The sequence below is a fragment of the Ornithorhynchus anatinus genome, chromosome X1, assembly GCF_004115215.2.
Source record: "Ornithorhynchus anatinus isolate Pmale09 chromosome X1, mOrnAna1.pri.v4, whole genome shotgun sequence".
Lineage (NCBI taxonomy): Eukaryota > Metazoa > Chordata > Mammalia > Monotremata > Ornithorhynchidae > Ornithorhynchus > Ornithorhynchus anatinus.
In genome coordinates this window covers 16,112,942-16,140,144 of record NC_041749.1, presented here as the reverse complement: position 1 = coordinate 16,140,144, position 27,203 = coordinate 16,112,942, and the positions used below count along the sequence as shown (strand labels likewise).

At 44.3% G+C, this 27,203-nt stretch overlaps 1 protein-coding gene across 7 annotated transcripts in view; it reads left to right on the top strand.

Moving 5' to 3' along the window:
- The window catches only part of PKHD1 (PKHD1 ciliary IPT domain containing fibrocystin/polyductin), a 344,877-nt gene that overhangs the window by 124,120 nt on the left and 193,554 nt on the right, over positions 1-27,203 (top strand). For all 7 annotated transcript variants that reach the window (XM_029050691.2, XM_029050690.2, XM_029050688.2 and 4 more), the window contains 2 exons: positions 1,541-1,697; positions 17,073-17,285. In XM_029050691.2, the coding sequence (XP_028906524.1) occupies positions 1,541-1,697; positions 17,073-17,285 (370 nt within the window). The remainder of the gene's footprint in view (positions 1-1,540; positions 1,698-17,072; positions 17,286-27,203) is intronic.

The following is a 27,203-nucleotide window of genomic DNA, read 5'->3' as shown; positions in this document are numbered from 1 at the left end:
AGCCCGACAGCACTTAATAATGGTAATAATAATAACTGTGGCATTTGTTAAGCATTTACTGTGCACCAGGCACTGTACTAAACACTAGGGTAGATACAAATTGAGTTGGACAGAGTCCTTGCCCCACATGGGGCTCACCCTCTTAATTCCCATTTTACAGGTGAGAGAACTGAGGCCCACGGAAGTGAACTGACTTGCTCAAGGTCACACAGCAGACAGGTGGCAGAGCTGGGTTTAGAACCTAGGTCGTTTTGACTCCCAGGCCCATGTTTTATCCATGTGGCCATGCTGTTGAACTGTTTCACCTACATATCCGTAATTTTTCTATCTTAATGTCTGCCTCCCCCCTCTAGACTTTAAGTTCACTGTGGGCAGGGAATGTGTCTACCAACTCTGTTGTACTGTAATAATGGACTCTCCCAAGTGAAATAATAATGACAGTATTGGTAAACCAGAGATGCAGAATAAACAATCTTTTCTTCCTTCCTGACCACCTGCCTACTATGTTCTGTGTCTCTCTTTCTGCCACTTTCTCATGTCTCTGCCTATTTTGCCATGTTTCTGAAGTCAGTTAACATTTTGCCTCTGCATGGGGCTTTGGTGCAGAGGGAAAGGAGGTAATATCAAATTAGGTAGAGAGGGAGAACTAGTGAATGGCATTTGAAGGCAGGAATGTATCTATAAATTGGGAGCTGAGCTTGTGAAAAATGATACGAAGGACATGAAGCAAAATGCCACCATCAAGTGGAGCGTTTTAATTCCCACTACCCTAAGCTATTTATGACTTTTTGTCTGGGGCCCAATGCATACCTGTAAAAATAAAAAAAGCTTGAATCTACCCCAACCCTTAATTGGAAGTGGAGAAAGGTAAGGGGAATAAGACGCTCTGAGCATGTCCCTGGGAAATGACTGGGGATTACTACTATTTACTGAGCGTATAGAGAAGCAGTGTGGCTCAGTGGAAAGAGCCCGGGCTTGGGAGTCAGAGGTTGCAGGTTCTAATTCTGATTCTGCCACTTATCAGCTGTGTGACTTTGGGCAAGTCACTTCACTTCTCTGTGCCTCAGTGACCTCATCTGGAAAATGGGGATTAACACTGTGAGCCCCACGTGGGACAACCTAATTACCTTGTATCTACCCAGTGCTTAGAACAGTGCTTGGCACATAGCGCTTCACAAGTACCAAAATTATTATTATTACTCTGTGCAGAGCACTGTACTAAGTGCTTGGGAGAGCGGAAGTAGATTTGGTAGATAGTATCCGTACTAAGTGCTTGGGAGAGCTCAGGAGATTTGGTAGATAGTATCCGTGCTCCCCAGGAACTTAGTCTAACAGACAGTTGATCGAACTTCTGGGCAAGTGAACGTAACCGCTGCTGGATATGCGACCCCTCCTCGAGAAGGTCGAACATTCCTTCCTCTATTTCCCAGGATTTTGGAATTCCAGGAATGCAGAGGAGCTCTGACGGATTCCGCCGGGCCACCCCATCGCCGGCTACAGCCTTCACCGTCTTCCCGGTCACTTTTGTTTGGTTTTCCAGGGCAACTTTCCCCTTCAGTTCTGCCACGGGTGGTCCTGGGATCACAGCTGGCTCCCCGAAGGAAGGCCACGAGATGGCGACAATGTCACAGTGGAGAGCGGCCACTCGTTGCTGTTGGACACCAACACCAGTATCCTCGCCTCCCTGCATGTCAAAGGTCAGAGTAGATGGAAACTTATTGTGCGTTTATTTCAGCCCTTGGGGTTAGGGTTAAGGAGGATGGGAGCTACTTTTTTGTTTGGGGTTTTTTTTTTTCCTTGCTTTAAGCTTCACAGCAGGCCCAAATCAATCCCCGACCCCTTCAGCCCCATCTCGAGGAGCACGTTTGTGGCGGAACACCGTGCCCCCCGCCACAGATGTAAGCTGAAGAGGAATCGCGCCAGAAATAGGCATGCAGCTTCCGAGTCGGTACTTCTTCCCAACTGCCACAAGCTCAGAGCTTCACTGTGGCAAAGTCCAAAGAACGTGATGATGAGGATGGTGTTTGTTAAACGCTTTCTATGTGCCAAACACTGTTCTAAGTGCTGGGGTAGATAGAAGGTGATCGCGTGGGGCTCACAGCCTTCACCCCCGTTTTACATATGAGGTAACTGAGGCACAGAGAAGTTAAGTGACTTGCCCCGAGTCACAGAGCTGACAAGAGGCGGAGTCAGGATTAGAACCCACGACCTCTGACTCCCAAGTCCGTGCTCTTTCCACTGAGCTATGCTGATTCTCATTTTTATCTTAACATGATAGTCGACTTAGAGGATTGTTATTTGTATGAACACCTTACAGTCTCATATGCTTTGCCTTTGCAGAAATCCTGCACTCACACTTACTTGCAAAGCACCCGGATGCCATTTAGTGTTGCTCTAGAAGGGATATCAGTCAGTCAACCATTTTTTGAGTGCTTAATTGTGCTAGACATTGTACTAAGCTTCTGGGCGAGTACAATGCATAACAGACTGGGTAGACAAATTCCCTGACCACAATAACCTCACAGTCTAGAGGGGGAGGCAGACATTAATATAAATAAATAAGTTATGAATATGTACATAAGTGTTGTTGGGCCTAAAGGGAGGGTGAAAAAGGGTTCATGCAGATTTCCTCGCTAGACTGTCACATTTCCCACCTTAACACTATTTCGATCTTTTTAGCCTTATGAAAGGCAAACTAGAGAGGGCCCTTGGAGTTAGACAATTTGGCCTGGTGTTCTTGAGGTTTGGGTCAGAGTAAGGATTCACATCCAGCCCTAGAAGGTGTTTTGAGACAAGTTTTCTCTCTCCGGACAGTACCAAGGCTAGAAAATGGTAGGTTTGGGGTGTAGACATTTAAAGGTCAGGGAGGGAGGAGCCAAGACAGACTATTCTGCCCAACCTCAGTTGCCTCAAGTTCAACTCTGACCACATCTCCATGTCTTGGCCTTCTCATAGTAATTGCCACTCGAATCTCAAGGGAAGATTGTTAGGGATAGCCAACAGCAAAAGGGATTGTGAGGTGTATTTGTAAATCAAAAGTGTTGGGAAATAAGTTAATTTATAAATATGCAATGATATTTTGCCTCACCCTCCTCCCTGCCGTTCCCAGGTACTGTTCTTTAATAGGTTAAGATTTGACACTGAGGAAGGGGTTGGGATAAGTATTAAGTAGGAGATTTGACACTGAGGAAGGGGTTGGGGTCAGTATTAAATAGGAAATGTTTGTACGCAGTCTTAGAGAGGGGTTGCCAAGGAATTATTCCCTCTGTTTCTAGGCAGAGCACATCCTAAACACGAAGCTAGTAATGCAGTGCCCGTGCCTTAAGGATTTCCAGGGAAAGGGATTATCCAATTTCCTTGAAACCTGTGCCACAATTCCACAACTCTTATAGTCACAAAAATATTTCCTTGGTGAAATGACAATATGTAGACTGCTGGCAGTGTTATTGTTGAAATTAGGGCACAGATTTGCCTTCTGGTGAAACAGTGCACCTCAGTGATTGTGCACCTCAATTTCATTGCATTCGCTTCTTCTCTGAATCATCCTGTTGCAATTTGAACCCATTCTCCATCTCTCTGTCCTCAGTGGAGGAAGTGCATAAAGCTTAGTACAGTACTTGGCATATAGTAAGCACTTAACAAATACCATAAAAAGTCCTTTTCCTTTTTATGTCTCATTTAAAGTATTTCAGCTCCCTTCACCTTTTAGTGCTCGATTTTCCAATCCTTTGAAAATTTTGTTGTAATCCTCTAGTCAGTGATGATATCTAGGCTTGTTAGGGAGAAGATGACATTACTTTAGTTGGAGGTATTCATTACTGTCAGACACTTTTATTTAATGTTGTTAAAACTTTAAAATGTGCCAGGCACTGTACTAAGTGCTATGGTAGGTATAAGCTTATCAGATTGGACACAGCCCACGTCCCACCTGGGGCTCACAGTATTCATCCCCATTTTACAGATTAACTGAGGGACAGAGAAGTGATATGATTTGCCCAAGGCCACACAGCCATCAAGTGGGCAAGTCGGAATTTGAACCCAGGTCCTTGTGATTCCCAGACTCATACTCTATCCACTAGGCCATGCTGCTTATTGTGTAGACTTAAAACTCCTTGTGGCCAGGGATCTTGTCTACCACCTCTATTTACTGCACTTTCCGGCGTGCTTAGGACAGCACTCTGCACACGGTAAGCACTGAATAAATGGCATTAATTGAACAATCGAAAGTATCAGAAAGCTCAAGAAGGATTTAGATAAATGAACGCAAAAGATTCATAATTGGGCTGCTAAACCGTAAGTTAGTGATGTAAGGGAAAAGATAGAGCTGTTAGATGGTCTACCACCAAACAAAAGACTAGATGTAGACTGTAAGGTCCTTGTGGGAAGGAAATGTCTGTCAATTTTGTTGTATTATTCTCTCCCAAGCACTTAGTATGATGCTGTGCAAACAGTAATCTATTAATAAATGTGATTGATGTAGACTACCACACTTAAAGTACTCTAGTCTCTAAGCTCCAGGGAAGAACATGTCTACCAGCTCTGTTGGACTGTGGTCTCCCAAGCGCTTGGTATAGTGCTCTGCACACAGTAAGCACTTAATAAATAGCATTAGTTCATCTTATTTATAACGACAAGAATACAAATCCTTGTTCCAAATCTCGCTACATACCCCAAGTGGCATCACCCGCCCCCCAACCCCCCCAAAGTAAGTACTGTGGGGCTAAAGCGAAGTGAGGGCCCATTGGAGAAGATGTGATTTTAATAAGACTTTGAAGGTAGGGAGAGTGATTGGTCTGTCATTTAGTGGGGGAGGAATTTTCAAATCATAGAGTGGATGTAGGCAAGGGGTTGGTGGAGACAGTGAGTAAGCTGGTGTTGGAGGAGTGAAGTGTTTTAGACTGGGTTTTGGTAGGAAAAATGACAAATATAAGATATGGCCCCGTCCTATTGTGGGGAAGCCAAAGTAGCACAGATATCACCACAAACTTTAAGATACACCGAGTAGCATAGTCCCAGCTTCATGGGGGCAATTGCCTCGTAGTTTTTTGAGCTGAACATGCAGCCTCACTCATCCAAGGTATTGAGAGCTTCTGAGCAATCAATCAGTGGGGAAGCAGCATAGCCTAGTGGATAGAGCAAGGGCCTGGGTGTCAGAGGACCTGTGTTCTAATCCCAGCTCTGCCACTTGTCTGCCGTGTAACCTTGGCCAAGTCACCTGACGTCTCTGTGCTTCAATTACCTCATCTAGCAAATGAGCCTTAAGACTCTGAGCCCCATGTGGGACAGGGACTGTGTCCTACCTGATTAGCTTGTACCTAACCCAGCACATACAACATTGCTTAATACATTGTAAGTGCTTAACATATATCATCATCATACCATCATTACTGATTGCCTACTAGGTGCAGAACACTGTATTGAGCGCTTGTGAGAGCAGATTTGAAAAGACCCAAACCGACGGCTTTCTGGCCTTACATTCTTTGAAAACTGCCTGCCTCTCCCAAGCTCCGTTCCATTTTCTCTCCTGTTTTGGTCCCTAAGCTAGTAAAGATCATTACTTTGTTGAGAACATCAGCTCGTGGAAGTATCTGGTGTAGCTAGTGAACCACTGCCCAAATACACTTTTCCTCAGTCCTTGAAATAGAACCAGCACTGACTGATGTACTTATTCCAGGGAGAAAACCGGTGCTTCGCACTCCTATTTCCCTATATGAATTCTTTACCCAAGGCCTTTGGAGGACTGGGCGGCTTCTGACACTATCCTCCCTGAGTGAAATAAGAATTGCAGTGTTGTGTTCCTAAGACCGAAGGGACAAACAACCTCTTAGCCCCATCGTTTTGACAGAGCCAATAAAGAGCAACAGGAGCAGAAGAAATAAATGCAGGGTCAAGATTATCACCTTCTGAAATTTTTTTTTTCCAAAACATAAACTGGTGGCAAAACCAAAACCCAAACTGCTAACTTACTGAAGGGACCCGCAGTTCAGATCAGATTTTGAGAAACAAGGTCCATGTGTAATTTATGCAGGTCTGCTTTTTTTAAAAAAAAGGATCTGAAAATGCTTTTGTCTAATGCCAAACCTGTGAGATCTCCACCAGTCTTTGAACACGTAGGCTAATGCCCCCTCTCGCTGCCTCCCTGCTCTGCTTCTCAAAAAAATAGCTGAGTAGAATTTTCTTAAATTCCAAAGAAATTCACCTTGAGGCTGAGATCTAGAGCGAGAAATTTCAGGCCCAAGGATGATTTAATCTTAAAGTTAGCACGTCTGAATGAAGAGTCTGGATCTAGACTGAGATCTCCTCACAGGGCTGTCACGAAGAGAGGGAACCCAGTTTGTGACTCAGCCATGCTCCGAAAATTCAACCCATCCTCTGCTCTTGCGCACTGGTACCTGTGACCCTCTGGTGTTATTTCCTTCTATCCACATGTTACACTGATCAGCTCTGTTTTATTAGGAATGGGGAATTATTCTTTGCCCTTTTGCATCATATTTTGAGTTTCCAGTTCAACAGAATCCAGGGGATGGAAAGCACTACTGGATATCCAGGGGCCAGCTCCACCCCGAGCCGCTGTGTGACCTTGAGAAGGCTTTTGACCTCCCTGGGCTTCAGTTTCTCCATCTCCTTAAACGTCTTACCTCTTACCCATCTTGCACAAAGGCAAGTGTGAGTCTTAAAAAGCCAGTCTGTAAATTTCTAGGAAGTAATTGTGGTATTTGTTAAGCATTTACTATGTGCCAAGCACTGTGCCAAGCGCTGGGTAGAGAAAAGGTGATTGGGTCCCTGTCCCACATGGAGCTCACAACCTAAATAGGAGGGAGAACAGGTATTGAATCCCCATTTTGGAGATGAGGAAAGTGAGGCCTAGGGAAATTGAGTCAATTCCTGAGGTCATATTCAATAGTATTTATTGAGCATTTTCTATGTGCAGAGCACTGTACTAAGTGCTTGGAATGTACAATTTGGCAACAGAGACAATCCCTGCCCAGTGACGGGCTCATAGTCTATCGTAGGCAAGTGGCAGAGCTGGGATTAGAACCCAGGTCCTTTGACTCCCAGGCCCATGCTCTTTACACTAGCCAGTTTTATTTATTTGTTGATGTCTCTTTACTTGTACTGATGTCTGTCTCGCCACCTGTAGACTGCAAGCCTGTTGTGGGCAGGGATTGTCTGTCTTATTGCTGTATTGGACTTTCCTAAGCACTTAGTACAGTGCTCTGTGCAAAATAAGTGCTCAATAAATACGATTGAATGAATGAAATTAAATGTTGATATCATTTTAGCAATATCAGATTCCCGGGTCCCTGTTCTGCACTTAACCAGCCATTACTCAACTATAACACCCCCCGCAAATGCTGATTTGTTCAGTAACAAATGTAGTGGCCAACCTCCATGCCTAAATGCCACATAGATAAACTTGGAGGTCCAGTGTCTTTGTCTTTTCTCCCTTCACCCCCTTCCTATTTTTGGGGTCCTGTTAAGCACAGAAGAGAATTAACCTAATCAATTCATACTAATGAGCTGGGATGGAGTTGGGCATATTGCCTTGGTTTAGTTAATTATATTTTTTGTTCTTTTGTGTTAAGATCCCAATGGCCAAAGGCATCCTGGAATTAAAATTTATTATTTTGATTCCTAGTAATTATGATGAGCCACAGCAACAAAGAAAGATCCCCACCCTCTTGGCACTATCATTAAGCAGTTCTTGAGTGAAAGCAGAGGGCGAGTGAATGGAAGGTGGGGAGACAGGGATGGGGTAAGGTTTGGGTCCCCTTTCCTGGATATGGAGAACTCTGGGAATAGATGTGATAACTTTCCTGCTGGTGGGAAGAAAGTGAGAATTGGAGAGGTGGGGAGATATTCTCCCTTCCCTACACCCACTAAATTCCCTAAATCAGTCAAAGTCTCCTCCTCCTCCTCTTGCCCTGTCACCATCTTCAGCTTCTCCCCAAGTAGTAGTAGGGAGACTATTTACTGAGTACCTACTTAGTGCAGCACACTACATTAAGCATTCAGGAAAGGACAAAAACACAGTCCTGTACTCAAAGAGCTTACTATATCAACAGTACTGGATGGGGATAAAAGCTGGAGAGGTGGGTGGCACAGGGAAAGGAGAGGAGGAGTAGAAAAACGGAGGTCAGGGAGCAGTGATTAGGATGAGCCCAAACTAATCTTACAAAGGCTAAGTAGATTCAGGGACAAAGAAGACGGGGCTTACTAGTGGTTTAAGTTAAGTCTGAACTCTGCCCCAGTTTATTCTCCATAGGAAAGGGCCAGTTTATTCCCATAGACTTTAAAAAATTGAAATGTTCCAAGAACATTCATTTCATTTTATTTAAACATTCTTTAAGGCAGAAACGTCTATTTATAGGAATTCCTAAGCTTTCTTCTGAACGGTCTTCTTTATTCTATTATTGGTTTATGACCCTTAGTCTTCCAAAAGTCATGTTCCATCATGAAAAAATAGTTTTCTTTCATGAGTGTTTCCATCCTTCACTCTGATTACAATTCTTTCTGCCACGGTCATTTCTCTTTCTCTGTTCTACAGGCTGCACTCCTCATTACGTCACGTACACATAATTCTCAAAATATCCAGTCCTATCGCCGTCCCCTAATGCATTAATTCCACCCTTCTCTCTCCCATCCCAGCCAGACCAAATGACCTGCCAGCCTGAAAATGGGGCCATTGATTGGTGATTTCCTGGGGCCTGAGCCAGTGACTCCCATAAAGCTCTTAGTCCCGAGTCCTCTGAGATAACACATTTTGGCATCTCCTTCGTAGTTCCGTGACCTTCTCTCTTGGAGTATGCTCCTTTTGGCAAATGCCTTTTTATGTAATCTGTTTGTTTTATGGTGGTAACTGGGCTATATTACAAAGCATCTTGTTCTTTCAAGTTGAAAGTTACCCTTGAATGTGTAACAAATAATGTTCACATACGTAAGTTCTTCTAGGCCTGGCAATGTCTCTCCTACCACTGTTGTGCTTAATTCAGTGCTTGTCACAGTGTACCTACTTAATACATCCAGAGACTCATGATGGTGAGTTCAGTACCCATTTCAAATACATTGTTAATTTTCTTCTTTTGGCCCGTTAGCCTTTTCTCCTTGTTTTAAATGAATGATCCACTGTAATTCCCACAACAGCCTGGGAAATTCACAGAGATCATGAGACTCAATTAATCCATGGACCCTGGAAAGTTACCCACTTCTTTCCAGAACCCATTTATTAACCCTGACTCACACGGGTACCTGCTGTTTGAGTGAGTTCTCGGATTGGAGAGTTTAGATATCATGGCCATTGGAAAGGGCCTTTCCAAGAGTCAAGACTGTAAAATCATTCTGCAAAGTGTATTCTTTCCCCAGCACTTAGTTCAATGCTCTGCCTTTAGTAAGGGCTTAATAAATACCATTACTACTCTACTAGATTGCAAAGCTCTACCATTATTATCTTCAATATTGTTCCTTTATGTTGAGCTCTGTTAAATTTAGTTCTCTCTCCTCCTTGAGTGCTACTGTGAAGTGTGAGGGGTAGCCACTGAATCAGCTCAATATTTGTGTTTTAATATTATGTTTTAAGCTGAATAAAGGGTACGATTGGTCCAGGTCCGTTACTGGGTAGAACTGGGAGAGAAAGGCATGCCTCCTTCCAGTCTCTCATACAACCCATATATTCAGTCTGTAAGCAAATTCCGCCAGTCTGATCTTCACAACGCTGCTAAAATCCACCCTTTCCTCCCCATCCAAACTATGACGCTGATCCAAGCACTTATCGTATCCCACCTTGACTGCTGCATCAGCCCCCCGACACTGACCTCCCTGCCTCCTGTCTCTCTCCTCTCCAGTCCTTACTTCACTGTTGCCCAAATCATTTTCCTAAAAATAAATTCAATTTACTTATCCTCACTTCTCAAAAACCTCCAATGGTCACCCATCTATCCTCACTCCTCAAAAACCTCCAATGGTCACCCGTCCATCCTCACATCAAACGGAAACTCCTTCCCATCAGTTGTAAAGCACTCAAACAGCTTGTCCCCCAATCTTAACTCATTTCCTACTACAACACAGCCCACACACTTTTCTCCTCCACTGCCAGCTTACTAACTTTACCTGGATCTTGCCCTTATCTTCCTTATGGCCTGGAATTTACTCCCCCTTTCATATAGGACAAATCAACATTCTCCCTGCCTTCACTAATAATCATAATTCTGGTATTTGTTAAGTGCTTCCAATGTTTCAGGCACTGTACTAAGCACTAGAGTGACTGCTAGCAAATCGGGTTGGACACAGTCTCTGCACCACATGGGGCTCACAGTCCTAATGCCCATTTTACAGAAGAGGTAACTGAGGCCCAGACAAGTGAAGTGACTTGCCCATTGTGCCACAGCAGACAAGTGGCAGAGCTGGGATTAGAACCCAGGTCCTTCTGACTCTGAGGCCTGTGTTTTATCCACTAGGCAACACAGCTTTTTGTAGCCTTAATTACTTTGAAAGTCTTATTAAAGTCACATCTCCAAGTGACCTTCCCTGGCTAGGCTCTCATTTCCTCAACTCCCTCTCCTTTCTGCACCATCTATGCACTTGGATCTGTATCCTTTAAACACTTATTATTCACCCATCCTCAGCCCCATAGCCTTTATTACATGCCCATAATTTATTTTTGTCTGTCTCCCCCTCTAGGCTGTAAGCTCACTGTGGGCAGGAAGCATGTCCACCAACTCTTTCATATTGTACTCTCTCAAGAGCTTAATACAGTGCTCTGCAAACAGTAAGCACTCAGTAAATACCAGTTATTGATTCTGAGCTGAAAAAATGCTTCTCCCAAGTATTATTGTGTCCACTGTGTGATAGGAGGCTTGGTAACCTCACAGGGAACTCTGCTATATCTGTTCTGGTGCAGGGGAGAGGGAGAGAGCCCACTTGCATACATCCTAGAACATTTCACAAGCAGATTCTGGTTCATATTTTCTTTTTTTAATCAGGCAGAGACATTACAATTAAAATACCGTTAAAGTGATTCTGGCAAGTATTGCAATAAGCATGTTTTTTAATTAAAGGAAGAGCAGGGGAGATGCATAAGTGATGCCAGCTAATGGGGGAGATTTCATCCGGTATCTGTTGTAATTGAAATGGAAAAAAAAAAAAAAGGGAAGGAGAAAGGAGCAGCGGTTCCCACCAGGGTGAGCGTGAAGCTGCCAGCCTGGATGTCGGAGATTCTATGGGCCCGGGCTTGATTATTTAGTACCCAGGTAGAGCGCCTCTTCCTTCGCCCCCCCCCAATCCGTGCCGTCTGATTTATGCCCTGTATCCCCCATGAATATGTGAGGGTTCGGCATCTATTTTCTGAGCTGCGGGTAGATAGGATTACAGAGCGTGCAGTGAGCTCTCGGGGGCTCTTGTTTGCCAGCCAAATTGATTTTCCGCATCTTTGGCCGGGGACAAGCCCACCTCGAAGGCTTCCGAGGCTCTGCTCCAGCAGATCAGGCATGAGGCTAATCCGGATCCTTCCAACAAAAGGTGGTGGGCATGCATTCCTCACAGACTCAGGTTGAGAGTTTAACCTGAACTTGCCCTTGGTCCTTCTCTCTCTTCCCAACTCTGCATTTCTCTCCACATTCCTCCCTCCCCACAACGTTCGGCACCCCCCATCCCAGCCCAAGAGCACTCTCCCTTCATCCTGGAGCAAACAGCAGGTTTTGTCCAGTAACCATCCATTTCCTGCAGTGGAAGGGAGATCCAGGGGTCATCTAACCTAACCCACTGCCTCCAGATCATTTTCCCCTGTTGCAGCTGGGTATATGGGTAACGACTAGACTGAAATACTAATAATTAACTGTGGTACTTAAGTGCTTACCATGTCCCAGGTACCGTATTAAGCGCCGGGGTGGCTAAAGGAAATTGGGTTGGACACAGTCCCTGTCCCACGTAAAAATAATAGTAATAATGTGGGTATTTGTTAAGCGCTTACTATGTGCCGAGCACTGTTCTAAGCGCTGGGGGAGACAGAGGGGAATCAGGTTGTCCCACGTGGGGCTCACAGTCTTAATCCCCATTTTACATTTTACAGATGAGGTAACTGAGGCACCGAGAAGTGAAGTGACTTGCCCAAAATCACACAGCTGACAAGTGGCCGGGCCCGGGATTCGAACCCATGACCTCTGACTCCAAAGCCCGTGCTCTTTCCACTGAGCCACGCTGCTTCTCAACGTGGGGCTCACAGTCTCAATCCCCATTTTACAGATGAGGTAACTGAGGCACAGAGAAGTCAAGTGACAGCAGACAAATGGCGGAGCTGGGATTAGAGCCCATGACCTTCTGACTCCCAGGCCCACGTTCTCTCCACTACTCCACGATGCTTCTCTAAATGAGAGTGATGAGGCTGGTTTTGTGGCAGCGTGCCCGACAGAGGTTAGGGGTGCCTCCCCTTCAAAGTAAAACTGTTGAGGCAGGTTGGACTAATTGGACTCAGAGCTGCCGTTCTGCATGATGCTGAGTGGATCGGTTGAGATACCTCTAGTCGCAGGACTGGTCTGAGCTAGGGAAGCAGAGACACTTAGTAGATAGAGCATGGGCCTGGGAGTCGGAAGGAACTGGGTCCTGATCCCGAATCCACCACATTTCTGCTGTGGGACCTTGGGCAAATCACTTAACTTCTCTGGGCCTCAGTACCTCAACTCTAAAAAGAGGATTAAGAGTGTGAGCCCCATGTGGGACAAGAACTGTGTCCATACTGATTACCTAATATCTACTCCAGCGCTTAGAACGGTGCCTGGCACATGGTAACAAATACCTTCATTATTATTATGATGATGATGATTATTATTGTTGAATGGTGACTCATAGGAGGGAGCATCATCCATAGTCATAATGGTAATATTATTTATTAAGCACTTGCTTTGTACAAAGCACTGGGATAAAGGCAGCATAGCTTAGTTTCACCACTTGTCTGCTGTGTGATTTTGGACAAATCAGAACTTCACTGTGCCTCAGTTTCCTCATCTGCCAAATGGGGATTCAATACCCATTCTGCCTCCTACACTGACCCCCACGTGGACCAGATAATCTTGTATCTACCACAGCACTTAGTACAGTACTTGGAACATAGTAAGCAATTAATAAATACAACTGCTAATATTATTTTTATTGGAAAATATCCAGGTCCCTGGTCCCCAAGGAGCTCCCAATCTCCCTATCTTCCACCTCTTATGGGACCAGCTTGCAACTCTTCCTTGTGGATTCCATCTGCAAATGTTACAAAGTAGTTAAAGCCATTATTAATTCCTCCAGATAAGTGTTATATCTATCTATCTATCTATATGTATATGTGTATATGCATATGGGAAGGGGTGTGGTGTATGTGTATGCATAAGTATGTACCCATATAGATGTGTTGGTATATTTTTCTTCAAGATAAGTAATAATGATAATTATGGTACTTATTAAGGGCTTACTAGGTGCCAAGCACTGTTCTAAACACTGAGGTAGATATAAGTTAATCAGACTGGACATCGTCCCTGTCCCAGATTGGGCTCACACGCTTAAGCCCTATTTATTTATTTTTTTTTTTACAGATGAGGTAATTGAGGCACAGAAAAGTTAAGTGATTTGCTCAAGGTCACACAGCAGACAAGTGGTGGAATCGGAATTAGAACTCTTGACCTTCTGACTCCCAGGCCCGTGCTTTATCCACTTCACCTTAAATTGCATCATATTTTTCTCTAAAGCTAAAAATATTTCTGGGCGTGGAAAGGGGACTAATTGCTGGGTTAAAAAAAGGTGGTATGGATACTCTCATCCAACATTAAATGGTCCCTGAAGATTTATTTTACAATCCTTCTTCTCGTGCCCTCATCAACCCTACTATTCCAATTTCCCCCTTTAAGGGAAAAGGAATAACAAAAAAAAAAAAACCCCACCCCAAACTATGTAACCCACATGCTTCTGGAGTGAGGGGATTACTTGTTAAATTGTATTTATTTTTTTGGTGGGGAAGCCATGATAATCATAGTTGATTGATTTATATAAAATTACCCAAGGTCACCTATAGGACTTTCTCAGCTCTCAGGTTCAGCCATAACAAACAATTTAAGGGAACAGCCCATGTTGCTTTGAGCCCTATTCTTTATTTCTGCCTCCAGAAAACGGGTCAAGTGCTATAAAAGAAGGAAAGTTTATTTAGTTATTTTTCCCCTCTTAACCTATGTCTTGTAAAGCAGCAACTGTATATTTATTTTAAACTAGTGAAATGCAGAAAGGAGAGGTTTTGAACTTTGGCAGGAAAGGGGTTATATAAATTTTTTCTTGGGTTGATATAAGGGTTCATTGGCCATCATTTATATTAGATCAAATAACGCCACTTTTTTCTTTTAGTTTTCCCTCTTTTTATTCTCTTCCTCCTATTTTTCCTCTTCCTTTCCTTTTCCTTCTCCTCTTTAATCAATAAATCAGTGGTATTTATTGAGCACTTACTGTAAGAAGAGGACTGTATTAAGCGCTTGGGAGAGTGCAATACACTTGGTTAACATGACCCCTTCCCTCAGGGCTCTTAGTATCTTTCTCCTTTTCCTCACCCTCTTTTTGTCTCCTCTTTCTTTTCCTACCACAAGTTGAATGGGATCCCATCCCAGTCCTTCAGGAAGTTATATTTCACATGCTTCTCATGTAGGAGAGAAGAAGGCTAGCTCCCAGCCTTCAGATTCCATCTTTTCATGAATCAATTAATAGCATACAAGGATTCCTACAAACACACACCCTCCCCTCCCCAACACCTTTTCCTCACCCCTCCACACACCTTCCGTCCCACAATTTCCCCTGTAAACACCGACAGTCGAAGTAGCATAGGATGAAATTTTAAATTGCATTTTTAAAGCCCAAACCGGCACCAAACAGCGATGAGTGAAATGATAGAGTTCTAGCACCTGGCAGACTTTCACATTTTGCCTCCCTGGATCCCCCTCAACACTTCGCCTGCTTGGTCCTGGAGTGAGCTGATTACTCATTAAATTGTATTTCTTTGGTGGGGAACCCCAAATAATTAGTTGATTTTTATAAAATTACCCAAATGCACCATTTATCTAGGAAGTTCAAAGCACTATCAAGTAAAAACCTCCTCACTAGTGGCTTCAAAGCTGTCCATCACCTTGCCCCTCCTACCTCACCTCCCTTCTCTCTTTCTATAGCCCAGTCCCTACACTCTGCTCCTCTGGTGCTAACCTTCTCACTGGGCCTCGTTCTTGCCTGTCCCGCCGTCGACCCCTGGCCCACGTCCTACCTCCGGCCTGGAACACCCTCCCTTCTCAAATCTGCCAAACTAGCACACTTTCCCCCTCAAAAAGGGCTCACAGTATAGCCCTATTGAAAGCTCACCTCCTCCAGGAGGCCTTCCCAGACTAAGCCCTCCTTTTCCTCTGCTCCCCGCCACTCCTCATCGCGCCCACTCCCTCTGTTCTATCCCTCTCTCCACCCCACAGCACTTGTGTGTGTATCTGTACATATTTATAATTCTATCTATATTATTAACGATGTGTATGTATAATTCTGTTTATATTGATGCTGTTGATGCCTGTTTACTTGTTTTGATGTCTGTCTCCCCACTTCTAGACTGTGAGCCCGCTATGGGCAGGGATTGTCGCTGTTGCTGAATTGTACTTCCCGAGTGCTTAATACAGTGCTTTGCACACACTGAGCGCTCAAATTATGATTGAATGAATTTCTCCTCCTCCTCTTTGTCTCCTCCCTTCTTCCTTTAAGGAGAAATGGTGGGGGCAGGGGAAAAGGGACAGAAGAGTAATTCTTTTGAGACCATCTCTTTCTTAACCCAACAATTAATCTCCCTCTTTTTTAGCTCAGAAATAGCTTTAGCTTTGGAGAAAAATACAAGCGATTTAAGGTATATCCAGAAAAATATGCTTGGTCACTCTTCACTTCAGTAGTATTTATTAAGCACTTACTGTGTTCAGAGCACTGTACTAAGCACTTGGGAAAGTACAATACAACAGTAAAGAGTGACAGTCCCTGCCCACAACGAACTCACAGTTTAGAGTGGGGGAGACAGACATTACAAATAAATGAAATTGCAGATCAATACAGATGCTGTGGGGCTGAGAGACAGGAGGAAGAGCAAAGACAGCAAATCATGGAGACACAGAAGGGAGTGGGAGATGAGGAAAAGTGGGGCTTAGTCTGGGAAGGCCTCTTGGACGAGATGGGCCTTCAGGAAGGCTTTGAGGTGGGGGAGGGTTTGCTGCTTGTCCCCTTTTCCTCTTACCGGCAATTTATTTTAGGATCCATCTGCCCGTCTATACTATAAGGTCCTTGAAGTCAGGAGTTTTGTTGACCAATTCTGTTGGGCCTTCCCAAATGTTTAGTAGAGTGCTCTGCACACAGAAAGAGCTCAATAATCACTACTGATTGATTGACTGCATTTCTTGTAGATCTTTACTCTGCAAGCCGCTCTAGACTCTAAGCTCATTATGGACAGGGAATGTGCTAATTTCTTTGTATTGTACTCTCCCAACTGCTCAGAACAGTGCTCTGCACATACTAAGCACTCAAAATATACCAATAAATGCCACTGATTGATTGTAAGCTCCTTGTGGGCAGGAAACATGTACCAAGTCTATACGATTGAATGAACTCTGTTTTATTATATTCTCCCACGTGGCTCAGCGGAAAGAACCCGGGCTTGGGAGTCAGAGGTCGTGAGTTCGAATCCTGGATCTGCCATTTGTCAGCTGTGTGACTGTGGGCAAGTCACTTAACTCTCTGTGCCTCAGTTAACTCATCTGTAAATTGGGGATTAACTGTGAGCCTCACGTGGGACAACCTGATTACCCTGTATCTATCCCAGCGCTTAGAACAGTGCTGTGCACATAGTAAGCGATTAACAAATACCAATATTATTATTATTACTCTGCACACAGTAAGCTCTCAATAAATACTATTGACTGATAGCGTTGGAGAGGCACATATTTGGAATATATTTGGTGTGATGTGATGGAAAATGGGGTGGACTAGGGACATCTGAAGAGTCCTGCTAATCCTAAAATTCTGCAATCTTGCTTTCTGATGATTAGGCGGCAAGCTGATTTTTGTTGGCCCAGGACCCATCAAACTCCGTGCCCACCACATTCTGGTGACTGATGGTGGAGAGCTCCGGATAGGATCCCCAGAAGAGCCTTTTCCTGGCACAGCTCAGATCCAACTCTACGGGAGTTCTCATTCCAACACCTTCTTTCCATATGGAGCCAAATTCCTGGCAGTGAGGAACGGGACGCTCTCCCTGCATGGTGAGTCAACTGGAATGATTTCGCTAAGGCCAGGAAGGCTCGAATGTCGGTTGGTCCATTGGCTGCCGTGCCAGTTGGATAAAGCGAGTTAGCCGATGGAATTTGTTTCCACCAGGAGTTGTACCTGCTGATTCATGTACATGTTCATGTATGTGTAGATTTATGGAGGACAGGCCTAGGGTGGGTCATTAGAGGGAAAAGTTAATAATAATAATTGTGGTACTTAATAAGTGCTTACCTGCCGTCTCTCCCTACTTCACAGGGTTGTTGTGAGGGTCGAAATGAACTAATTCATATGAGAGCGCTTTGGTAATCAAAACACTGTACAATGCCAAGGTCCTCTAGACTGTAAGATCGTTGTGGGTAGGGAATGTGTCTGTTATATTGTTATATTGTACTTTCCCAAGCTCTTAGTACAGTGTTCTGCACGCAGTAAGTGCTCAATAAATACAATTGACTGATTGACTTGAGCACTGCGAGTTAAAGATTCTGAATGGGGCATCCCAAGCCAGGAAGATGGATATTCTTCGGAGGCTAACTTGTCTCAGTGCTCCTCCAAGCTTTCTCTGCTGACTGTCAGTGTCGGAGAGAGGGCAGAGTGAGCTTTATGGGTCAAGGATCAGTTCTGGGTTAGTATTGCTCATGGTCTTATGCTTTTATGTAATTGTTCTCTGAGTGGAATAGCAGTCAGATAACAATGGTGATAATTTCCCACTTGCTAAGCCCTAGCTGCCAAACACACTGGCAATAGCTTGCTAGGCTAGGCTCTCTTTGTCCTTTGACAGTAATAATAATAGTCATTATTATTATGGTATTTGTTAAGCACTTTTTATAGTGTCAAGCAGTGTTCTAATTGTTGAGGTAAATACAAGGAAATCAGTCTGGACACAGTCCCTGACCCAGAGGGGGCTCATTGTTTTAACCCCCATTTTACAGATGAGGTAACCACAGAAAAGAGAAGCTAAGTAACTCACTTAAGGTCACACAGCAGATGTGTGGAGGAGCCAGGATTAGAACCCAGGTTCTCTGACTCCCAGGCTCTTTCCACTAGGCCACAGTGCTTCACAGTAAGAGTTCCACTTGCTAAAGGCACCGAGTACTGATTGACGGGAAACAGATCAGGACTGATGTAAAGTCCTTCAGCGGCAGAAGATTATTGGAGCCCTATTTAAACCAGTCCTCTGATTCAGAGATCCAGGCTTGCTCTTTGCCTCGGGAGTTATACATTGCTTTCTCTGCCTGAATGGTCCTTGTGTTCCATGAGGAAGTACCTTCTGGTGATCTCAAAGGAGTAAGCACCTGGGTTGTTTTCCATTAGCTAGACTGTGAACTGGTTGTGGGCAGAGAACGTGTCTATAATATTGTTATGTTGCACTCTCTCAAACAGTACAATGCTCTGCACACAGTAAGTGCTCAATAAATATAATTGATTGATTGACTGAGATATTTCCTTATTTGGATGAACAATTCCACAGATTATTGTGCTTTCACAGTTCTCATTAACAAAGAGAGAGTCCCTGATAATATGCTTCTAATCAACAATAAAGCAGGACACGTAATAATTATGACATTTATTAAATGCTTACTATATGCTAAGCTACATACCAACTCTACTGTATTGTGCTCTCCCAACCATTTAGCTCTGCACCCAGTAAGCATTCAGTAAATACCCTTTTTTGATTGCTAAGCCCTGGGGTGGATATGCGGTTCTTAGATCTGATACAGTTCCTGTCCCACTTAGGGTTCACAGTCTATTTTATCCCCATTTTACAGAGGAAAATACTGAGACCCAGAGAGATTTAGTAACTTGTCCAAAGTCACACAGCAGGCCAGTGACAGAAATGGGACTAGAGAACCAGTGGGAAGTAGAAGCAGTGTGGCCTTATGGCTAGGGCACAGGCCTGGAAATCTGAAAGACTTAGTTTCTAATCCCAGCTGCAATCTTTGTCTGAGATGTGATCTTGGGTAAGTCACTTCAGGTCTCCATGTCACAGTTACCTCATTTGTAAAAATGGAGATTTAAGACTGGGAGCCCCATGTTGGGCAGGAATTGTGTGAGAACTAAGAACCCCATCTCCAACCCAGCAGAATCAGAATCAAGCAGTACTGTTTATTGGACTGATTAGCTTGTATTTACCCCAGCCCTTTGTATGGTGCCTGGCACAAAGTAAGCACTGAACAAATACCATTAAAAACCCAGAAAACAATGAAACAAAAAAGTCCTCTTAGTGATAGACCTACATAGGTCCTCCCATCTGCCATTTAAACAATAATATAATTTACAACTAGAGCTCACATTTCTGAAAACCCCAGTGACAACTTTGGCAGCTGGAACCAGGGGTTAATGTCCAGTTCACCCACCCCCATCTCCCCCAGCAACCCCAGCTGCATAGCTCTGGGAGCTGGGCTGAAGTTTCGGGATGGCAGAACATACAGTTGAACGCTCCTACTTCCCCCTGTGGCTAAATTTAAACAGAAGTGGAAGTGATTGATTTTCAGTTACAGTCCCATTTAACAAGGAATTTTTTGATGGTATCAGTTAAGGGCTTACTACGTGCCAGGCACTGTTCTAAACGTTGGGGTGGATTCAAGCTAATCATTGTGGACACAATCTCTGTCCTACATGGGGTTCACAGTCTTAATTTCCATTTTACAGCTGAGGTAACTGAGGCACAGAGAAATCAAGTGAATTGCCCAGGGTCACAGCAGATGAGTGGTGGAATTAGAACTCAGGTCCTTCTGACTCCCAGGTTCTTACTCTATCTACTAGGCCATGCTGCTTCCTTCCCCTGCTCTGTTCCCTCCGAGGGGTGATGCTGAGGAAATCGCTGTGGGAATATGGAGAAAAGGTTCCCCTGTCTGACTGAATAACAGTACCCTCAGCAACAAAAACAGCCATGCTATCAATCCTCACACTTCAAGTTATAAGTAGATCACCACCTGAGTTCAGAAAGAGATTTCCCCTGTGGCCCAGCATCAGGTCATAGTTATTGATTTGTCATGGGCACCTCCTCTACCCTCCTTATTTTCTGTCATATCTGGCGGGAGCCTCAGGACAATGAGCAGAGCTAGGGAGAAAACTCCTGTGATACTAAGACTGTGATGCCGTGGACTGGATTGACCGCTTGGAGCCGTACAGAGGGAGAACTTTTGTCTCCGTTGGTCTGACTTTATTCTCTGGTGTTCAGATGAAGGGGGCAAATGCCATCAGCTGCTCTGTGCTCTATGAGGGCAAGAGGGATTCTCAGAGAATGATCCTGGGAGTGGACGCTTCGTCTCTCCCTTAACCTGTAAGGTTCTCCTCCCTTATCCAAACCCAGACTCTCTCTCCTCTTAACCCCCTTTTCCCCTTCTTTCTCTCCCCCATTGAAAGAATGAGCAGTTTCAGGCTGGTTCTATATTGACAAAGGGAAGAAAGCCCCGGAGGGTTTATTCTTATCAATACACTAGTGAAAAAAGTTGCTATTGAGGAAATCTTTTCTTTCTCCTGGATTATCTAGTTTAGCTGCCCACAAGCACCATATATGCCAGATAAGCGATCAACTCATTGATTCAATTTGCTGATGAAGACTCAGCCTTAGGGAGATATTGAGAAAATCTTGAGTGGTTTGAGACCTGGCAAGAGTCTCTCACCCTGTATTCTCTCAAGAGAAACCAGAGACTGAAGCATCTCGTAATTTCCCTCAGCCTGAGTTCTGGAGAACTGGAAGTCTGGAGCTTCTGGGATGGATGCCTGATGAAGTTTGGGCTGTGGGGAGATCAGGGGAGAAGGGTGGTAGTAAACTTAAAGAGGGCGCTGGATAGAGAAGATGGGATTCATTTGATGTACTTGTCAATTCTTAATTCTCGGGAATTTTTTTTTTCCCACAGAATCACCACCCTGCAAGGAAAACCCTTGAGAATCAAATTGGGACTGGGGAAAAATCTACGGAAGTGAGATTTAAGAGATAATAGCCATAGAGAAAGTCATCCTCGACCTCCTTGCTAGGTTGCCACTGTCTGTTCACTGCATCCAAGTGACGGGAATGTTTCAAGGAAATTTTTTAAGACATGACTGGGAGGAGAGATCAAAAATGCAGCTCAGTGTGTTTCCAGCCCTACAGTACATGTCACTATCTTACTGGGCTGACATTAAGGCACCCATCCATTTTGTCTGGCCCAGGATTAACCCGGAGTAGGGTACTATGGAAACAGGTGCAATCCTTCCTGCCATCAGAGCCCTCAGTTCCAGTGGAAATCAATCTGGTGCTTTCTAGTTTAGCCCCATCTTTGGCTGCTTTGTGGAGAATGAGGTGGAACAGGTATATGCCATGGTTTCCTCCACTTTGCCCCTTCCTCCTCTGTGCCTCCATCACTCTCGTTGATATAGTAGATCAAAATCTGTAAGCAAACCGGTTTTGAATGTCCAGCTGTCTCAGAGAAGTTGGAGTTGACTGAAATTTCAATTTCTTTCTTTGCGAAAATAGGACAGGGTTTTATTATTTTTTTCCCGGGGTTGGGGCAGAAAGTGTTATTCAGCTATGGTTGAGTTCAGATTGCTTAGTAAGTTCTGTCAATTGCTCCCTTTGATAGGGTAATATGACTAAGGGCTCCCAGAATTCCCCGTGAGTGGCTGTCTGGTGCTCGGGTGGTCGTTGTCAATGGGGAATTTTTCTTGTTGCCTTTGGCCTTAGCCAGCTGGACTGCCAATCAGGGTATGCCACCCATAAACCACCTGCCAATCACCCTGTCCCTTTTTAAAGGGGAGGGGGCTCACTGTCAGCTGGGGTGACTGGGATATTTGACAAGGTAATTATGGTCCCGGCTTCCACAGTGGGAGTCTGAGCAGAACGGAGGGCGTTTTATTGATTGTTCAGAAGGGAAATTTATCAATGTCTCTTGCTGCATTCCCAGTGCCTCCCTGGGAAATTTGGCTGACAGCTTCCAGGAGGAAACCAGCTTTGCAGCCTTGACTGAAGGGAGGGTCTTTGTCCTTTTGAGGAAATTTGAATTGGAACCAAATAAAAGATTCTGAAAAAATAATTTTGTATCAGATGATGAGGCACGACTGGGGAAAGGGGAAATTACTTGGGATCGATTGGGGTAATGTATGCGGGTTATTCTCCTACTGTCCAGTTAAAGTCACCAGCTCTCTGTATTTAAATCACAAGTTTATTCCTAGGGTAGAGAGGTCTGATAGATACCCTCATCCAATGCCAAGTCCCTCACAGGGCCATTGGCTGATAGAGACATTGAAATCCCCCCTCCCAGCACTTATGTACATAAGTAATTTATTTATATTAGTGTCTGTCATTCTCTCCAGACTGTAAGCTTGTTGTGGGCAGGAAATGTGTCTGTTTTATTGTTATATCATACTCTTCCAAGCGCTTAGTACAGGGTTCTACACCCAGTAAGCGCTCAATAAATGCGACTTACTGACTAAAATAAATTATGGATATGGACATAAATCTTGTGGGGCCGAGGGTGGGGTGAACATCTTTAGTGCTTCCTAGATTTGGGGGCTACAGTTTGGAAGGGGAGTCCTCTGTTCTTTGTCTGGTTTGGTCAGTGCCTGAAATCAGCTCGCTGGCTCAGTGGAACTAACTGGTGGCTTTTGATATAGCTGTGCTGAGAATCGGCATCTACCAACTCTGTTAGATTGTAGGCTCCTAAGCACTAAGGACAGTGCTCTGCACTCAGTAAGCACTCAGTAAATACCACTGATTGGAGGGAAAAGAAGCATTTGCACCGTGAGGTGTTTGCGTGTGAGAGATGATGATGATGATGAATCAGAAGGGGAGTTGGAAAGGGTACTGTCTTACCTTCCTGCAGGCAACAGTCTTTTCTGTGCAATCTTGTTCCCAAAGTGAGCCACCTTGGTGTCTCTCCAGCTCTTCTTTGCCTTCTACTTCCCTAATTCAGCTTGTCTCTAAATCTTGACGCAATAGAAGAGCCTGAAGTCTCAAGTGCCTTCTTATCTTCCTCATCCTTCTCCTTCTTTTTTTTTTTTTCTTTTTGCTCCTTCTCACCTTACTGTTAGACTAATTTTTATGTGACTCTAGTATATCTAGAGGGCTCCTAGGATTCTCAGTGAAGGCTTTCTTTAGGAGTTGGGGTTACTTGGCTTAGGTCTGCTCTAGCCCCTCAGTGTCAGAAGACAACAAATATTTCAGTTCTTGGCTATGTGAAAATGCCTAGGTTGGCCTTCCCTTTCATTCTAGTGCTGGAAGTTTCCAGCATTAGCTGTGGATGAAGCCATGTAATATGTATATTAATAATCATGGTATTTGTTAAGCATTTGCTGTGGGCCAAACATAGTACTAAGCACTGGGGTCGATATAAGATAATCAGGGCAGTCCCAGTCCCCTACCTTACATGAGGCTCGCAATCTAAAAGTAGGAGGGAGAACAGGTTTTGAGCCCTCATTTTAGATATGAGGAAATCGAGGCACAGTGAAGTTAAGTGATTTGCCCAAGGTCACCCAGCAGGAAAGGGGAAAAGCCAGGATTAGAATCCAGGTCTGTGCTCTTTCCAATGTTACCAAGTCTGCCTTTTCTTTCCCGTGTACCCTCCTTTCCTTTCTCCCCTCAGGAGTCTTGGGATTAGATGCAGTAATGAAGGTGTCAGCTACAGGGGGATGGCACTGGGCTCCTTCAGGATCTGGGGGGCTGAGCTTCTGCTAACACTTAGAGAGGTTGGAGAACTACTGGGTCTCTGTGGCCAGGGGAAATGGCACCTTAAAGACTAAATACCAATTCTCTTGCCTATCGGTCATTGTAATGTTCCTGTGAATGTCACATTCAGCGCTTAAGGAGTACTTTCATTAGGCAAATGTCATCATCATCAATTAAAATAAAGTGTGAATCATGCACGAGCGTGTGTGTAGAATGGCCACACTAGAAGCACAGCCTACTGTATGCGGAGGGGAAAAGTCCCTCTGCCCCGTTCACTGCATTGCTGGGCTTGGGTTTGGAAGTAGGGAAGAATCAGGCCTCCGCAGCTGGGATAATCCCAAATTGAACAGAGACATGTATGTTGATGTGCTTGTGCATAGAAAGGGAGACACCTCCCTACTTCCCTTGTCCATGTCTCCTTGCCCCCCAAGCCAACTCCAAAGAAGGAGTAAAACCTCGTGGATCAAGTTCACTACAAATAGTAAATCCTGGGGCATTTTGACCTGAGTAAGCATTAAAGAAAGCAAATTCACATTCCGATGAGCTAAAAAATAAATAGTGCTGTGAAAAAGCATCTAAAGCATATTCAGGTGGCCCAGAAATAATTCTAAGCAGATACCGAAAGGTCCTCCTAAGAACCGAACAACTGCTGCTGTTCCAGAATGAAATATCTTGGCATTTAACTCCCATCAAGCTGACTGTTGTGGCATATTTCTATGGGTAGTGTTGCCAAACCATCAACAGCTGTGATTGAAACAGCATTGCCTAATGGATAGAGTACGGGCCTGGGAGTCAGAAGGACATGGGTTCTAATCCCAGCCTCGCCATTTATCTGCTATGTGACCTTGGCATGAGGCCTGATGTGTTTGCCAGAGGCCGCCCCTGAGACTAGCTGGACTGAATAGGCTTCCTTGAGGGAAGTACCAATTAGTTTTTCCCACAAAAGGAAGACCTAGTGAGAGATCAGTTCATCTAGCACCCCATGAAGCTCACAGTGGGACGGGAACGTGTCTGTCAGCTTTGTTATATTGTACCCTCCCAAGTGTTTAGTACAATGCTTTGCACACAGTAAGCGTTCAATGAATATGATTAATCGTTAATGAAAACTAGTGCTGTGATATTCATGCCCTGTCTGATGCCATAAGGGATTTGGGGATGTAATGTAGAAGGAATTAATGGGAACATAAGGAAGTGCTTGGGTGATACTGGACAAAATAAAAATTCTTTCTGAAACTAGGGAGGAGTTTTATTAACAGAAAGTGAGGGTTGAAAACTCATCACTGAGTTAATTTACATTCTCTATTCTGCTCAAATTCTACCTTCTGGGACCCTATGGGCACCTCCCTCTCTCTCTCAGCTATTGCCTACAATTTGGATATTAACCCAGTTAACATTGTGTTTCCTCATGAAGGTTAACTCATAATAAGAATCGTATTTGTAATAATAGGCACATAATAGACACACTAGTAATTGTGATATTAATTGTGGTACTTTTTAAGCACTTTTAGAGTGTGCTAAACTCTGGGATAGATACAAGAGTATCAGATTGGACACGTACCCTGTCCCACGGGGGGGTCACAGCCTGAGGTGGAGGAAGAACAGGCATTTAATCCCCATTTTACAGATGAGGAAACTGAGGCATAGAGAAATGTGTTTTCCAAGGTCATGCAGCAGGCAAGTGGACGAGCTGGGGTTAGAGCCCAGGTTTCCTGGCTCCCAGCCCAGTGCCCTTCCACATTGCTTTACAGTAGTATTAGACTTCCTATCTGACAGTCATACCTTATGAGTCACACGAAACCTATAGGGTTCTGAAAATGCAGTCTTTAGTCAAGGAAAAGGGGTAATGGTTGGTTGCCTCCTCCTGAAGCCATTTTTCAGAAAAATACAAAACAGTTGGCCAATAGGCAGCCGAGGAAAGATGATGTAAATCGTGATAAGCACAAGCTCAAAGAATCCTGACATTTTGCTTTTATGACAAATGCTTTCACACATGAGTGACCCATTCGGAATGTGTTTTTCTAGATTATTTTGAAAGGTTTGGCACCTCTTCACTCGAAGTAAAGGTTATTTCTTCTGTGGGACTTCAACCCGAGATGGAGTGAGATGAGTGGCCAATTGATTTTGAAAGCCGAGTGTGGATGGGTGTCCGCTCTGGTCAGGGAACACTGAAGCAATTAAAAGTATTGACGTTCAGTGTAGCATTTTTTTCTCCTAGTGCCTGTTCTGTGTCTCTCTGGGACCACGTAATTATAGATGAATGACAGTATGTGTGAGCAATAATTTGTAGGAAATACCAGAAGTTATAATCGAGAAGTAAATGAGCAGTTGGTTGGCTAACGGGTCAACACTGAAAACCTAAAGTGGTTACATTATGTATTAAATTACTGGTTGAGAACGGACCCTCCTCCCTCATGAGCAGGTTCACTGATCGGGTGTTTTCAGTGACATTTCCAGGGATAATATTAGGCCTGTTGGGGGGCAAGGAAAGGCTTCCCTTTAGGTTGGGAACATTGAGACGGGCTGAGTTGGGTAGTCATCGAGCACTGACTGCTTGGTTTCGGACCAGTGGGATGCTCTCTCTCCCTGAATAGAATTGGAAGGCCTCCACACCCACCTGGGGAAGTGCTAAAATAATCATTTATTGCCAAGCTGTATCTCCTTCTCTAATGGGGATTTTGTGACTATGTGCTCATATCAGTTCTTAGCCTCTGTTGAAAAACACTCTTTTAAGCCTCTGATTCATCTCCTGTGGTCTCAGTTAAGTTTGGACGATGCAGAAACCTGAAGAGGCCCAGGGGTTGGGGGAAAGGGGGAAGTGGGGAGAAGGGAGAAGATCAATGCAGTGAAGCCAAAATGAGCAAAGGTGGACATCGGTGCTGAGAAAGAAAGCTTGGAGCCCAGGAGGAAGGAGGAGAATAAAGGAGCACGTGGAAGAGCAGATGTGTCGGAGAAAAAAAAAAGATTTTGGGAGATACTTGGAACTTGCTGGCCAGGGCCACATTTCTCAACCTTGCTTTGCATGTTGGATGTAGGAAGAGGGGCTGGAAAATTTGCTAGAGATGGGCTAGAGGAACCAGGGCTTTCTTTCTCTTACACCCTAGACCTCTCCCCACATCCCATGTGTCCCCATTCTCCTCCCTCAACAGGGATCGTGTCCAACTCGATTTGCTTTTATCCATCCCAACACTTAGAACCATGTCTGGAACAGAGTAAGTGCTTAACAAATACAATTATTATTATTATTATTATTATCTAACCCTAGCTT